General features: G+C 33.6%; 1 protein-coding gene across 1 annotated transcript; it reads left to right on the top strand.

The window, feature by feature from the left end:
• The first annotated feature begins 6780 nt into the window (after nucleotides 1-6780).
• Nucleotides 6781-13355, top strand: LOC108331054 (tryptophan aminotransferase-related protein 2). The gene is made up of 5 exons (XM_017565670.2): nucleotides 6781-7189; nucleotides 10133-10436; nucleotides 11625-11905; nucleotides 12565-12866; nucleotides 13058-13355. Exons 1-5 carry the CDS (start codon nucleotides 6954-6956, stop codon nucleotides 13240-13242), a joined length of 1308 nt encoding a protein of 435 aa, XP_017421159.1. The 5' UTR covers nucleotides 6781-6953; the 3' UTR covers nucleotides 13243-13355.
• The last annotated feature ends 526 nt before the right edge of the window (nucleotides 13356-13881 follow it).

Here is a 13881-nt window from a genome sequence, read left to right on the forward strand (position 1 = left end):
CTGCTTTTTCTTTTAAAAAGACTAATGTAAATCTATGGCACTGTAGGTTAGGCCATCCAGGGGACAAAGTTATGAAACAAATATGTGGTGATTTTCCTTATGTCAAACTAGGCACAAATATTGTTTGTGATACCTGCCATTATGCTAAACAACGAAAGTTGCCTTTTCTGCATAGTACTACTGTTACTGCTGATTGTTTTGATATTGTTCACTGTGACATATGGGGCCCCTTTGCTACTGCTTCTATTCATGGCCATAAATACTTCCTCACCATAGTAGATGACTATAGTAGGCACACTTGGATTTTTTTAATGAATAATAAAGGCCAAACTAGAGGCTTGCAACAGGATTTTGTGATTAAGATTAAAAACCAGTTTAACAAAGGAATCAAAGTCATTAGATCCGATAATGGCCCTGAATTTAACTGTGTAGATTTTTATAAATTTCATGGTATTAATCATCGTTGAAACTCCTGAACAGAATTCTGTTGTTGAAAGGAAACACCAGCACATTTTGAATGTTACTCGTGGCCTACTTTTTCAAGCTAATGTGCCTAACACTTACTGGTCTTATGCTGTTAGTCATGTTGTTTACCTCATTAATAGGCTGCCTACCCCCACTCTCAGTAACAAAACTCCTTATGATATGCTTTACAATCTACCCCCTTCCTATTTAAACCTCAAAATCTTTGGATGCTTGTGCTTTGTCTCTACTCTTGAACATGACAGGAATAAGCTTGACCCAAGAGCTAGGAAAGCTGTTTTCCTAGGCTACAAATCTGGTGTTAAGGGGTACCTTGTCCTTGACATAAACACCAAAGAGCTTCTCATAAGCAGAAATGTGGTCTTTCATGAAGACATCTTTCCCTATAAGAATCTGCAGGAAAGCAATACAGATTCTACAACTGGGAAGGATACAACCGATTCATCCAACAATCTCTTAGGAGATCACTATCACAAGGATGATACCCTACATGACGAATCTGAAGATGGAGGTCAGGAAGAAACATTACAGCTCACTGTTAATGAAGACAGCAGTGACACTGCAGGAGATAACCAAGATCTCCATTTGCAAAGAAGGTCAAACAGACCCAAAAGAACTCCTGACTACCTAAAAGATTATGTTCACCAGGTCAATCAATCTCTATCTCTGAAAAACAATCTTAAAACCCCTTATCCTATATCCACCTTGCTGTGTTGTGATAATCTTACAGAGAGGCACCTAAAATACACCATGGCTGTCACGGTTAGCAAGGAGCCAAAATCCTACAATGAAGCAAAAGGTATGAGTGAGTGGGTACAGGCCATGCAAAGAGAAATTAAAGCTCTGCAAGACAATGACACATGGGTTCTAACCCAACTGCCCCCAGGAAAGGCTGCTATTGGGTGTAAATGGGTATACAAGACGAAATACAAAGCTGATGGAAGCATTGAAAGATTCAAGGCTCGCTTGGTGGCAAAGGGATACACACAGCAGGAAGGAATAGACTACCTTGACACCTTTTCACCCGTTGCCAAATTAACTACAGTCAGATTGCTCATTGCCCTAACAGCCTCAAATAATTGGTTTCTACATCAACTAGATGTGGACAATGCCTTCCTACATGGAGACCTCAATGAAGAGGTATACATGGAGACACCTCTAGGCTTGATCAGTCACAATAAGGGGCAGGTTTGCAGGTTGAGAAAGTCTCTATATGGTTTGAAACAGGCCAGCAGGCAGTGGTTTGAGAAACTATCCTCTTTCTTGATATCTGTTAACTATGTCCAATCTAAATCTGACCATTCTCTGTTCATTAGAACTACTCCTACCAGTTTCACTGTCCTACTTGTGTATGTAGATGACATAGTTTTGACAGGGAACTCTATGACAGAGATCAACAGCATGAAGGAACTCCTACACAAGAAGTTCCGAATAAAGAACCTGGGTGAGCTCAAGTATTTTCTAGGTCTGGAAGTTGCCAGGTCAAAGAAGGGCATTCACTTATGCCAAAGGAAGTATGCTTTGGACATACTGGAGGAGACAAGGATGTTAGGATGCAAGCCTTCATCCACTCCTTTTCTCAGCGACACAAACCCATTATACAGGGAGGATAGTTACCTGGATGATCCAGGACCATACAGAAGACTGATAGGAAAGTTACTCTATCTTACAAACACTAGACCTGATTTATGTTTTTCAGTTAATTTACTTAGTCAGTTCATGCAATCACCAACTGACCATCACTATCGTGCCATTCAACACATTCTCAGGTACATTAAAGCCAAGCCCTCGGAAGGACTATTCTTCTCTGCTGACTCTCCTATGCAACTAAAGGCCTTCAGTGACTCTGACTGGGCCACTTGCCCCAATACTAGAAGATCTACAACGGGTTTCTGTGTCTTCCTTGGTTCATCCCTTATCTCCTGGAAGTCTAAAAAGCAGAAGACTGTTTCCAGATCTTCCACAGAGGCCGAATACAGAGCCCTAGCAGCCACTGTATGTGAAATACAGTGGCTCTGTTACCTATTACACGACTTTCAAGTTAAGGAATCAGGGATCCCTGCCTTGTACTGTGACAATAAATCTGCGAGACATATAGCTCACAATCAAAGTTTTCACGAACGCACCAAGCATATTGAGCTTGATTGTCATGTGGTTCGTGAAAAACTTCAGGAACGACTCCTCACTCTCCTTCCCGTACGATCCGACGAGCAGCTTGCTGACATTTTCACCAAATTCCCTCATCGCGTCAAATTCAAAACTATTGTACCCAAACTTGGATTGGTAACCATACACCATCCAGTTTGAGGGGAGGCTATTAAGAATCTTGTAGATTCTTCCTAAGTCTCTGTTCAATGGACCAAAGACCCATTCTGTTTAGGTGTTTGTTAATGTTTGTTACTTGCATTTATGATTACCGTTTTCTGTTCTACCAGAACTCTATAAATAGAGTTCTGGATTGTATTTTACTTTTTACAGAAATAGAGAGAAAGATTAAGTAGAAAGCAATAACATCAGATTAAAAAAAGTTTACGTTTTACTTGTCTCTTTGCGCTCTTCATTTTTCCCTTCTGCACCGTCGCCGTTTGAGCATCCCAAAGCCACCGGATCGCCGCTGGTTCACCAGGTGCTGAGGAGGAATTCTCTGGAATCCTCTGTTCTCTCTCCTCACTCGTGCGAGAGCTTCTGGACACGTCTGCAGAAGGATCAGATGCTGATGGCCTTAACCCAGTTGCGGACTATTCGGTATTGGGCCTGTGTTCCTGTGCTAACCATTTGGGCCTTGGCTTAATAAGTTGCAGAATCCTTCAAATTTTGTTGGCTGTTGAAACTTTCATATGGTTGATCAGCATAATTTTTTTTTAGTTGTGATCAGTGATTTTTGTGTTTGAAGTATATTTCTCCAACCTATATGGTATGTTCTTGAAGTGTAATTTTTTGTTTACAGCAGTTTGTCTTGCATTAATTAGTGCTTGAAGTGTGTTCAATCTGATGTTAGTGATATGGGAATGCTCCTTTATCTGGTCAACTTTGCATAGCTTGGTCAACTCAAGGATTTGTAGTATTTGTATGTTATCACTTGATTTGATGTTACAATGATTTGATGTATGCGACAACTTTGACTTAACTTTTCTTGTTTAATTTGGACATGTGATTATAAATGATTGAAATGTGTTCTCAAGTTGGTTCATGGTGTAATGGGGTACTGGTTATTGAATCTTATGTTATATGTGATTTTTTTATGTTTAGATGAATTCTTGAGTTTGTTATATTAAAAGGGTTCTCTGTTTATATTTCGACTTGAGTATGTTCAATTCTAAAATTCTCAAGTTTAATTTCATTAATTTCATTATAAAAACAAAAACTCGACTAATAAAAATTCTATTTATAATATAACATTTTAAATATTAAAATAACCTTTTAAAACCACTCTCACTCTCTACTATTTTCTTTTGATCCTTAGAAAAACAATTACTATAAAAGATTATAATTTACCATTCTCAAGTTTAGGTAAAAGTTTAATTACAGTACAAAATCTAGTTAATCTTACTAGAATATTTGAAGTAGGTTATCATAGAGTTGTTAAAAAAATTGAACTAAAATAAGTTGACATTGAACCAAATTAAATTACATGAAATAAAATCAATTTTCTTACAGAAATTGAATTAAGTTATCATATTAATTTAATTTAAAAAACAAAAGTTATTATTAAATAAAATTATTTGCATTAAATTTTTAACTATAACTAGAAGATATATATTTAAAACAAAATGTTCATTGATAATAGTTTAAGTAATTCAAAATAATTGTAGAATAGCTCATATATATACAATTAAGTTCAATTAATTTAAATCATTATATAATTTAAATAAATCCGACCATTTTTAGAGTTTAATTCAATTCATATATTTTGTTGACTCATAATGTTACTCTTTGATTAACAAAATATTTTCACAAATACATTTAGTTAATCAAACACATTTCACAAATTTATATTAATAAAGACCTTAAAGGATTTGTGATTTTCGAGTATGAAAACATTTCCGGTATCAAATGTCACAAATAAGAATACAACAAAATAGAATTATTATTTACGATGAAATTAATAGGTAAAATGTAGTTCCAAATATGGTGAACACATAGAATAGTTGCAACATATCCCACGATCTAGAACTTAATTAGTACCACTTCAAAGCTTCCCAGTAAGATTGCACCAATTAAATTCCTATGCTAATCTAAAATCAACTTTAATTTATTTTATTTTATTAATACCGTTAAAATGTATTATATTATTATAAAAATAAAATAATTTTATTGAAATAATTTGGCATTAGTATAAGTTTCTATTGAACCTTTGAATCTTGAACTATGTTTTCATCCATGTGATTGATGCAGTTGTTACATCTTGCTTTATTCCATTTCAGTGTTCAGAGCTTCTGTAATGAAAAGTTTTAAGTGATGTTCCTCTCATCGACGTTATCGAGAAAGATGACATTACTTTTTTCCATTTTTCACTTTTAATTAGGGATTACATCAGGTAAGATTGAATACGATATTCTTTATTTGTTATCTGATTCGTAATAAAATTGGATATCAGTTAGAAAATAGTTTTGGAATTTTTTAAATCTACGGGTATCCTAAACGTCTATTCATATTTAAAAAAAAATTATTTTATAAGTTTTTAAAATGAGGTTCATATAAAATTATAACAACAAAAATTTAAAAGAGAACTAAATAAAAGTTAGAACTTAAGTCCAAATTAATAATATTTGAAGCGCACATTTAAATGGAATAATTTTAAAAGTAATCCTTATAAAAATCAGACTCTAAGATTTATGCTTTTTCCTCAATATTTTTACTTTAATTACTTAATTTTTGAAATAAATAATACATAAATAAAGTCATGAACAAGTGACATAATAATATTATTAATAAAATATTAAAAAGTTATTAATATCATTTTCAATTATTTATTTTAATATTGTATTAAACTTCATCTTGTCTATTTTTAATTTTAAAGAATTAAAAACAACAATTAATCGATTACTTTATAGCTAATTTTAAACACATATCAACATCTTCAAAATGACATGCGACTAAATGTAATATACTTAGATATGAATTGTTATAAAATATCTTACAATATTTGTAAGATGAGATATTTTAACTCATTAACCTTCACTAAATTAATATGTTAAATTCTTCATCTAAACAATTCATCTAAACAATTCCTCTAAACAACTGAAGAGAAATCACTAAAAGAGTAAAAAAATATGGAAAACCTAATTAAGAGAAGAGATAATCTAATAATTTTTTTTATAAACTTGTAATTTTAAAGATAATATGATACTCGTTGCTGATCCATTGCTAAATAAATATCAATGTACCTGTTATTAACGGATACTCATTTAATATTTCTATTTACTCGTGACAGAGTTTACATAATATTATCCCAAATGAATATTTTGTCATGATCATGTCTATTTAGTATTTATTTTCATTGCACTAATATCTTTAATCTTAAATTCAAAATTTATGTATAATAAGTAAGATTAATAATATTGTTATTGTGGACTAAAGTCGATCGGGTACAATAACATGTTTGGCTTGAAAAGATCGAACGGTAGACCTAAAGAAAAGAACTCCATAGTCGCTCGGTCCTAATAACAATTGAGCGAAAGTTAAAGCGTAATTAATATTACCATTGACGACTGGTTAAAAGAGGTATTAATGATCATTAAAAAGTAAATTAATTGATCAAATTCTTATTAATTTTATAAATAAAAATTTAATTTTGAAGTAATATTTACGCTTTCAATAATGACATTATTTTAGACCTTCATATTGTATTCTATAGGTCACTTCAAGGGTTATCACCCCAAGGGTTATCAGAACAGAGAGGAGCGAAACAAGAACAACACTCATAATGTATCTGGTCCCAGTTTAGCAGAAACAAATATATATAAATAAAAGAGTCTATAATAATTTTGGATTAAATATGATAGTACTTATTTATGTGTCTTCCGTGCGTCCTCTGGAATGACGGGTAAGGAATGTAAAAATATAGTATAAAGTAGATAAAAATGTTAAATTTGAAGGAGTTCTGGTAGGGAAAGTCTCTGATTTGAAAAAGGTACCAGAATGAAACGAGAGTACAGAAAAATAATAACCGCTGTTTCATCCGGTATTTTCTTTCGAAAATCTAACATTTATATATATTATAAAATTACAGAGAGCACCTTTTCCGTCCTATATAAACAGATTTTGATGGTAACCAAAATCTCGGTAGGAGTGCGAAAGCGATTCTATGTACGTGTTGACACCACGGTTGAGGCAAGTTCAATAGCAAACTTGATTTTGTATCGAAACCAAAGGTCCACTTTTCCAAACACACTTTATATGAGTGGCACCTGCGCAACCAGAAAACAGTTCAACACACCCTTTTCTTTTCTTCTCTCTTTTCTTACGCCATGCCCAAGCTTACTTTCTTCTCTTCTAGACATTTCTTGGTGTTATCCCTTGCCTTGAACGTCAGTCTCATACTCAGATTAATGCTCCACGAAGGAGAAGAACCCCATAGCCATTCTTGTTTCGGATCACAAACAGGGTCATCGATTGCAAGAACCAATTCCAACATGCTTATATCATCATCCAATTCAAATACTTGCACAACTGGAGCTGGGAATAGAGTGATCAACCTCGACCAGTAAGCAAACACTTTATATAATATATCATTAACTACTTTTTCTCATATATCATGTCTTGGTTAAGGTTTATCATAACTTGCGAATATGTTGAATATGTTAGTGTTGTTAGAGTGAGTAAGCAACCTTTGACGTTTCAAGATACTTGGTTCATGGTTTTAGACATTTTTCACGTTGTCGTACATAAGGGCTGAGAAATTTTTGGTGAGAGAGGGAGATTTTTTTTATTGATAAGTAAGAAGCAATGAGTTGTGTTAGTCTAAGGGAGTAGCAGATCGAAGCGAAGCAGTGACCAAAATAGTTGTTGTGGATGGAAGATAATTTGGCGCTAAATGGTTGAAAATGTTCGATTCTACTGTCATTTTACCTCTGCTACCACTTTTGTTTGTTTGTTTGTTGTTATTAGTGTCAATCGTGGCTCTGTTTCTGGTAGCTATGACTTAGTCTTGCGTCTTTGGTACTGTTCTTTGCGTTCTGCTAGCGCTATTGTTGCCCGAGAAGACAGGGACAACTCATTTTCTCTAACGTGACTTGCTCATACCACAAATGTCAGGAATATAGCAGCAGACACAGTACACCAACAAATTTTTGTTTCATTATATTTTTGTTTGGTTCATCCTCGTAGCGGAAAATGAGAAATTATTTATATAATATAAAACGAATAGTGTAAATAAATGGAATTAAATTAACCGAGAAATTCCACACAAGTTATTAATTAATAGATGTTCAAATGAACTAGACTAATCCAAGATGAAACTTCACAACCCCTTGGATCATATTAAAAAAAGAATGGAATTATTTGAATTCAATTTTGTTTATAGATGTTTGAATAACCATGTTGAACTTAAATATTCAATTGTTTCTTCACAAAGTTTAAGCTTTTTGTTAAGAGTTCCGTACGATTCCTGGTGTGCTAAATTCTCAGATAGTTTACTTAAGTTGTACTAATTTTCTTAGTAAATTAGAAGTTGTTTGGAACAACGTCGAACTCAGTGTTATTATGGTTTTTTACTATGTTCGGAGATAGCCGAAGATTAGCACGGTTTTCAAATGTGATCTATCACGTTTCCAAATATATCACCGATTTTATCAGTCAACGTTTTTATCTCAGATTATGCAATAACGTCAAGTTAATTGCCTTAAATGATATAATAATTTCTTCAACACCGAACAAAGAGTTTATAGTTCCTTAGTTTCTAAGTTAGATTAAGACGTTGCTGATGTTGTGAGTATATGTTTTTTCAATCATATTTTACTGCTAAATGTTGGATCCTGTCATTTTCCTAAGTGTGTTTCATATTCAAAGAAAAGAAAAAAAAATCATGTTTATCATGCACAAGGGTTGTGATTTAGTTAGAAAAAGTAGTGTCGATTTTTGTGGTAGAAGTGGTAGCCAAGTAGGAGAGTCTAACTTTAGCACCATTGGCGGGATCCTCATTGAAAGTGTCTAACCCAATATCATTACTACATGAACCTCTTCTTAAATTTCTCATTTTTTATTCGAAAGTCATTGCTCTCTTCTAACAAATTATTCTTTTCCTAAGAGACACTCACTATTGCTATAATAGTATATTTCATTAGGGAAAAACAAAAGTGATGACATAATTGCAAACTATAGTCAATTTTAAAGGACACCCTTTCCTTCTGAACTATTCAATTTGAAGAACCCTTGTCTTTTACTTCTCAAACCACTATTTTTAAATCAGCAAACTGTTCCAACTTTTTAACCAACAAACAGTTGATATCTAACTAACTTTCTTCCCACCCAGTCAAGCCATTTTAAGGCACTGTTTTGAGTTATATTCACTGTTTTTTCATACACTAAAAAATTCTGCTACATGTCAGAAAAATGGATCAAAATCACGCACATGCGAATTTCTTCTTTAAAACACACTTATTTCTAAAAGTATTTATCTTTATTTTGCCTTTGAATACCCACTTAGTTATTTTAAATGCTATGATGGAATAGTGTTCGTTGGTAGTTGGAAGAATAGGAAAGAAGTTGGTGGGGTCACATGGGGCTATGCGCACACTGCATAAAGACACTCTTTCGGCCGTGGCCATAACATAACAGTATGTGGAAGCGCTTATTTTCTTTGGTTCGCTGAGTGAGTGAGAAGACATTTTTTTTAAGCTTTTTTTGTGCCTCAAACGTGATTCGCTGAATTGCAGAGGCAAGCTTTGAGTTGGACCCTTTGGAATCTGGATCTACACATGTCAACTGCATTGTGGGTCCTCCGAAATTGGAAATCCACCTCCAACATATTTTGTCCCTTTCACTCTTCATTTCTGTATGCTTCCCATTCATTTATGTAATGCTAAATGCATACATTTACCCTTATATTTTCAACCCATCAAATCATTGCTTCGGCTAATGCAGTTTTATGATTACTCTTCCAATAACCTTTACACGTGCACATTCATCACTTACTAATTTCTATGCCCTTTCCTCCACTTGTCCATTGCTCCTTCTTTACCTAATTTGTGGGCATCTTCATGTAGAAACGAAATCATTACCATGAGAAGGGTTAAATGTATCTGTCTAGGTTCATTATATCTTTCAAGTTTCATACTTTTTTTTTGTTCTGGTTTCACTGTACTTTTACTCTTCTCATTATGCTCATTTTCGTAAATTGAATAGAAATAGACAAGAAGAATAATGTATATAAAATAAAAATTAATAGCTTAATGTTTTAGATTGAAGTTTCTCGGTTTCCATAAAATAATTCTCAACATGATTTAAAATATTTGTTCATGGGTGGACATGATGTTAATGCATGTTTTATATAGTTTATGACATTATAGAAGGCATGCAATTTTTTTATTCTGAGATGTTTGTTCATTGTGGGACATGATGATGGTGCATGATCTGGGTAGTTTCTGCTGAGCTGTGATGCATTAAAATAATAAAGATTGAAATTATATGAAATTGAGATTTTGTGCAGTGGAGACCCGAGAGTGTACGAGAGATTTTGGCGACGAACGGGTGAGAAGAGCACGATCATAATCCCGGGGTGGCAGTCAATGAGTTATTTTTCTGATGTGACCAACATTTGCTGGTTTTTGGAGGCAGAGTTTGCAAGGGAAGTGGTGAGGTTGCACACAGTGGTGGGGAATGCTGTCACAGAAGGGAGACACATTGTGGTTGGCACAGGTTCTTCCCAGCTTTTTCTGGCTGCTCTCTATGCTCTCTCCCCTACCGATGCACCTGAACCAATCAGTGTTGTCTGTGCCTCACCCTACTACTCAGTGAGTTAACATTTTCATATACTATATTTTATATTTCAGTGTAACTACCAATGATGTTTTAATTTAGTTTATGATTGAACCACAATATAAAATTACGTGTATAGTCTGTTTTGTCTAGAATTAACAGACAATAAGATTTCTAAGATATTGTATCAGAATTTAAAAGTATTCTTTAGTAAAAGTGCATGCATATGGAAGTGGATGATTAAAGAACAGCAAAGTCATTCTTGAATCTGTTTCTGATACACCTTCTGTGATGTAAAGCAATGTTCTGGTACTAATTACCACATTCAGCTTGTATAATTGTGTTATAAAATAAGCAGTGGTTGACCACTTTGAGTTATACAGTGAAGCAATTATTGCATGCTCCAAGGAACTTAAAACCGTGTACTAAGTCAAGAAGATCATTTGTTGGTTGATGATGATGAACCATAGACATTTATTGTAACAGTTGGAAATCAATAAACATTAAGCAATTGATTTAATTGTGTCTGGATTGGTTCCACTTTCTCTTTCCGGGATTCTTCTGAAAGAAATACTTACTGATTATAGAATTCAATGTGTTCCTGCCATTTCTTAGGTATCTGTACTCTGCAATTAATTTTCTTCCTTACTGGTACTATCTTAAGGTCATATCATAGTATATTTTATGTATTTAAACAGAAAAATAAAAAACTTCATTTCAATTCTTTAATAACTGTTCTAGTCACAGTCGACAACATATGATTTTTTTCCCTTGTTAATCCTTCCATGTTTATCAGTATCTTCTCTTTTTCCTACACTAGTAATTTTCCACATCTGCAACTGATCACATGACAGTCGACACTGTTGTCCAACTGTGGCATGTGCTGAAATGTCAGTAAAGTAGCTTTGATTTGAAAATCTTAACATTCATTCAATTCATGTACAAAAAAAAGGTGTGATATATGGCTTCATTACTAATTATGGCATTGTTGACCCCCATTAATGACACACTAGATACTGCAAATAAACAACTTATATACAGAGATTTTAGACAAGGTGACACACATTTTAGTTACATCACATGGTTCTGACTTTCTAATCAGGTCATGCAGGACCTTCATTTTTGCATGGAAAATTTTGCAATGACAGGCTATTTAGTTTGACTAATTGATGGTTTGGCATGGAATTGACCATTGAACTAACTGACTGACTAACTACTTGCAGTCGTACCCATCAATGACGAATCACCTGAAATCAGGACTGTACCAATGGGGTGGTGATGCAGCAAGTTTTGAGAAAGAGGGTCCCTACATTGAGCTGGTTACTTCTCCCAATAATCCTGATGGACATGCAAGAATATCTAAGGTCAACAGAAGCCAGGGATTTTTGGTTCATGACCTTGCTTATTACTGGCCACAGTACACTCCAATATCAGCACCTGCAGATCATGATCTTACCCTTTTCACTGTTTCAAAAACCACTGGCCATGCTGGAATGCGCATAGGGTAAGTTCACCCATATCATAAAGACTACCTTTTTCTACAGTCCTCAATTATTTTCTCTTTCACAACATTTGTACAACGTTCATTGGATGTTTTTTCAATTACTGTTCTACCATAATTGGAATTTTACTTTCTTAACCTGCATAATGCTTTGATGTAAATCTTCAGTTTTTTTTTTTTTTAACTGTAATGTTAGTTGTTTGTATGTTAGCAGGGGAGTTAACTCACAGCCTCTTCCACTCTTCTTTCTAAACCAATCTTATAATTTCTAAGTGTCAGAGGAGAGAGTTGAATCCACAATATATCCTACTCTCCCTTTCAATTTTACCACTAAATCAATCTTATAACTCGATGTAAATCTTCAGTAACTAGATTATCAAAATTAAACTCTTAATTATCATTAGAAAACAATACAAAGTCACAATGAACATATGTGTAACGTATTTAAGTTCATATCTTTTATCAATCTTTTTAAGACTCTTTTGTTAGAAAGTATTGACATATGTGAAACCAAATATGTTAATGATTAATCTAGAAGTATTGGTAGTTGAACAGGAACCATTTTGGTTTCCTGAAAGGTGTTTGATGTATCAAAAAATAAAGTAAAGAAAGATGAAGGAAATTCCTAGAAGAATCCACATTAACTTTTGTATTTTGTGTAGGTGGGCTCTTGTGAAAGACAAAGAAGTGGCAAAGAAAATGACAAAATTCATAGAGCTGAACACAATTGGAGTGTCTAAGGATTCTCAACTCAGGGCTGCTAAGGTTTTAAGGGCAGTTTCTGACAGCTGGGAACAAGGAAACTCCAAAGAGGGGGAGTCATTCTTCAAGTTCAGCCACAAACTCATGGCAAACAGGTGGAAACAACTGAGACTAGTGGTGGAGCATAGTGAGTTGTTCAGTTTGCCTAAATTTTCACAATCATTCTGCACTTTTTTCAAACAGGTCTTGGAGCCTCAACCAGGTACTTACTTGCTCAATTCATCACAAATTTAATTTCATGCATTCATTTCGTCTTTCTCAGTATGGTTTTCAGTTACTTGTTTAGTGATTTTGTTTGTGCTTAGCTTTTAAGAAAAGTGTATCCGTAATTAACTTCAATTTACATCAAGTCTTACATTGTTTATGTTTTATGCATATTTGATGATTTGACAGCTTTTGTGTGGTTAAAGTGTGAGGGAAACGTGGAAGACTGCGAAAGCTTCCTTCGAGCACACAACATCTTAACTAGAAGTGGAAAACACTTTGGGGTCAGTCCAAAATACGTAAGAATTAGCATGTTGGATACTGATGAAAATTTTAGCCACTTTCTAGAGAGACTTTCTGCCATAAAGTCGTGATTACTGAAATTTGCTTCTGGGTAATGTTTGTATGATATTTAGAAGTGTTAGTTTTCTGTATGATGGAAAGTGAAACACAGAAATGCAATTTTGCTCCTTCTCTTTTTGCTGCATATTTCATTCATGTCATGGCTATTTCTCTGTTTAATAAGAATAGTACCTCAATAATCCAATTCTTTTAATACAAATAATTCATACAATTTTGGACAAAATGATGATGTACAAGACACAAAAAACATTACAAGATTAACATAGTTTAACAATCGGTGGTTGAGGAAAACTAATGGACTCTTGTTCATATTTCACATACCTTTCTACGCTTTTACCCAATCTCGTAACAGTAGTTCTGATACAACATAGATTAATTGAAATTATGTATTAGGAATGACAAATATCAACAAATGACAAGTATCTACAGGTAAAATCCTTATTAACTGGTTGGGTTACTATCTACTAAAGAAACAAAATTATATTTTTATCCTTATTAGGTTTAAGTTGTTGAGGTTTTATTTAAAAATGTATTTTTTGTTAGTATTATGTAAGAAAACATCCTTAATCAATTAAAGATAGAAAAAAAAATTACATTATTATAATATTTACATATAAACGTTATAATTACCGGATAAACTCTCATGCTTC

The sequence above is a fragment of the Vigna angularis genome, chromosome 4 (assembly GCF_016808095.1).
Source record: "Vigna angularis cultivar LongXiaoDou No.4 chromosome 4, ASM1680809v1, whole genome shotgun sequence".
Classification (NCBI taxonomy): domain Eukaryota; kingdom Viridiplantae; phylum Streptophyta; class Magnoliopsida; order Fabales; family Fabaceae; genus Vigna; species Vigna angularis.

Excerpts from the sequence above, each read along its gene's own strand:
- LOC108331054 (XM_017565670.2), top strand. The coding sequence starts at position 6,954 with ATGCCCAAGCTTACTTTCTTCTCTTCTAGACATTTCTTGGTGTTATCC. Across the intron at positions 10,437-11,624 it reads GTGCCTCACCCTACTACTCA|TCGTACCCATCAATGACGAA; the intron begins GTGAGTTAACAT and ends AACTACTTGCAG. Across the intron at positions 12,867-13,057 it reads GGTCTTGGAGCCTCAACCAG|CTTTTGTGTGGTTAAAGTGT; the intron begins GTACTTACTTGC and ends ATGATTTGACAG.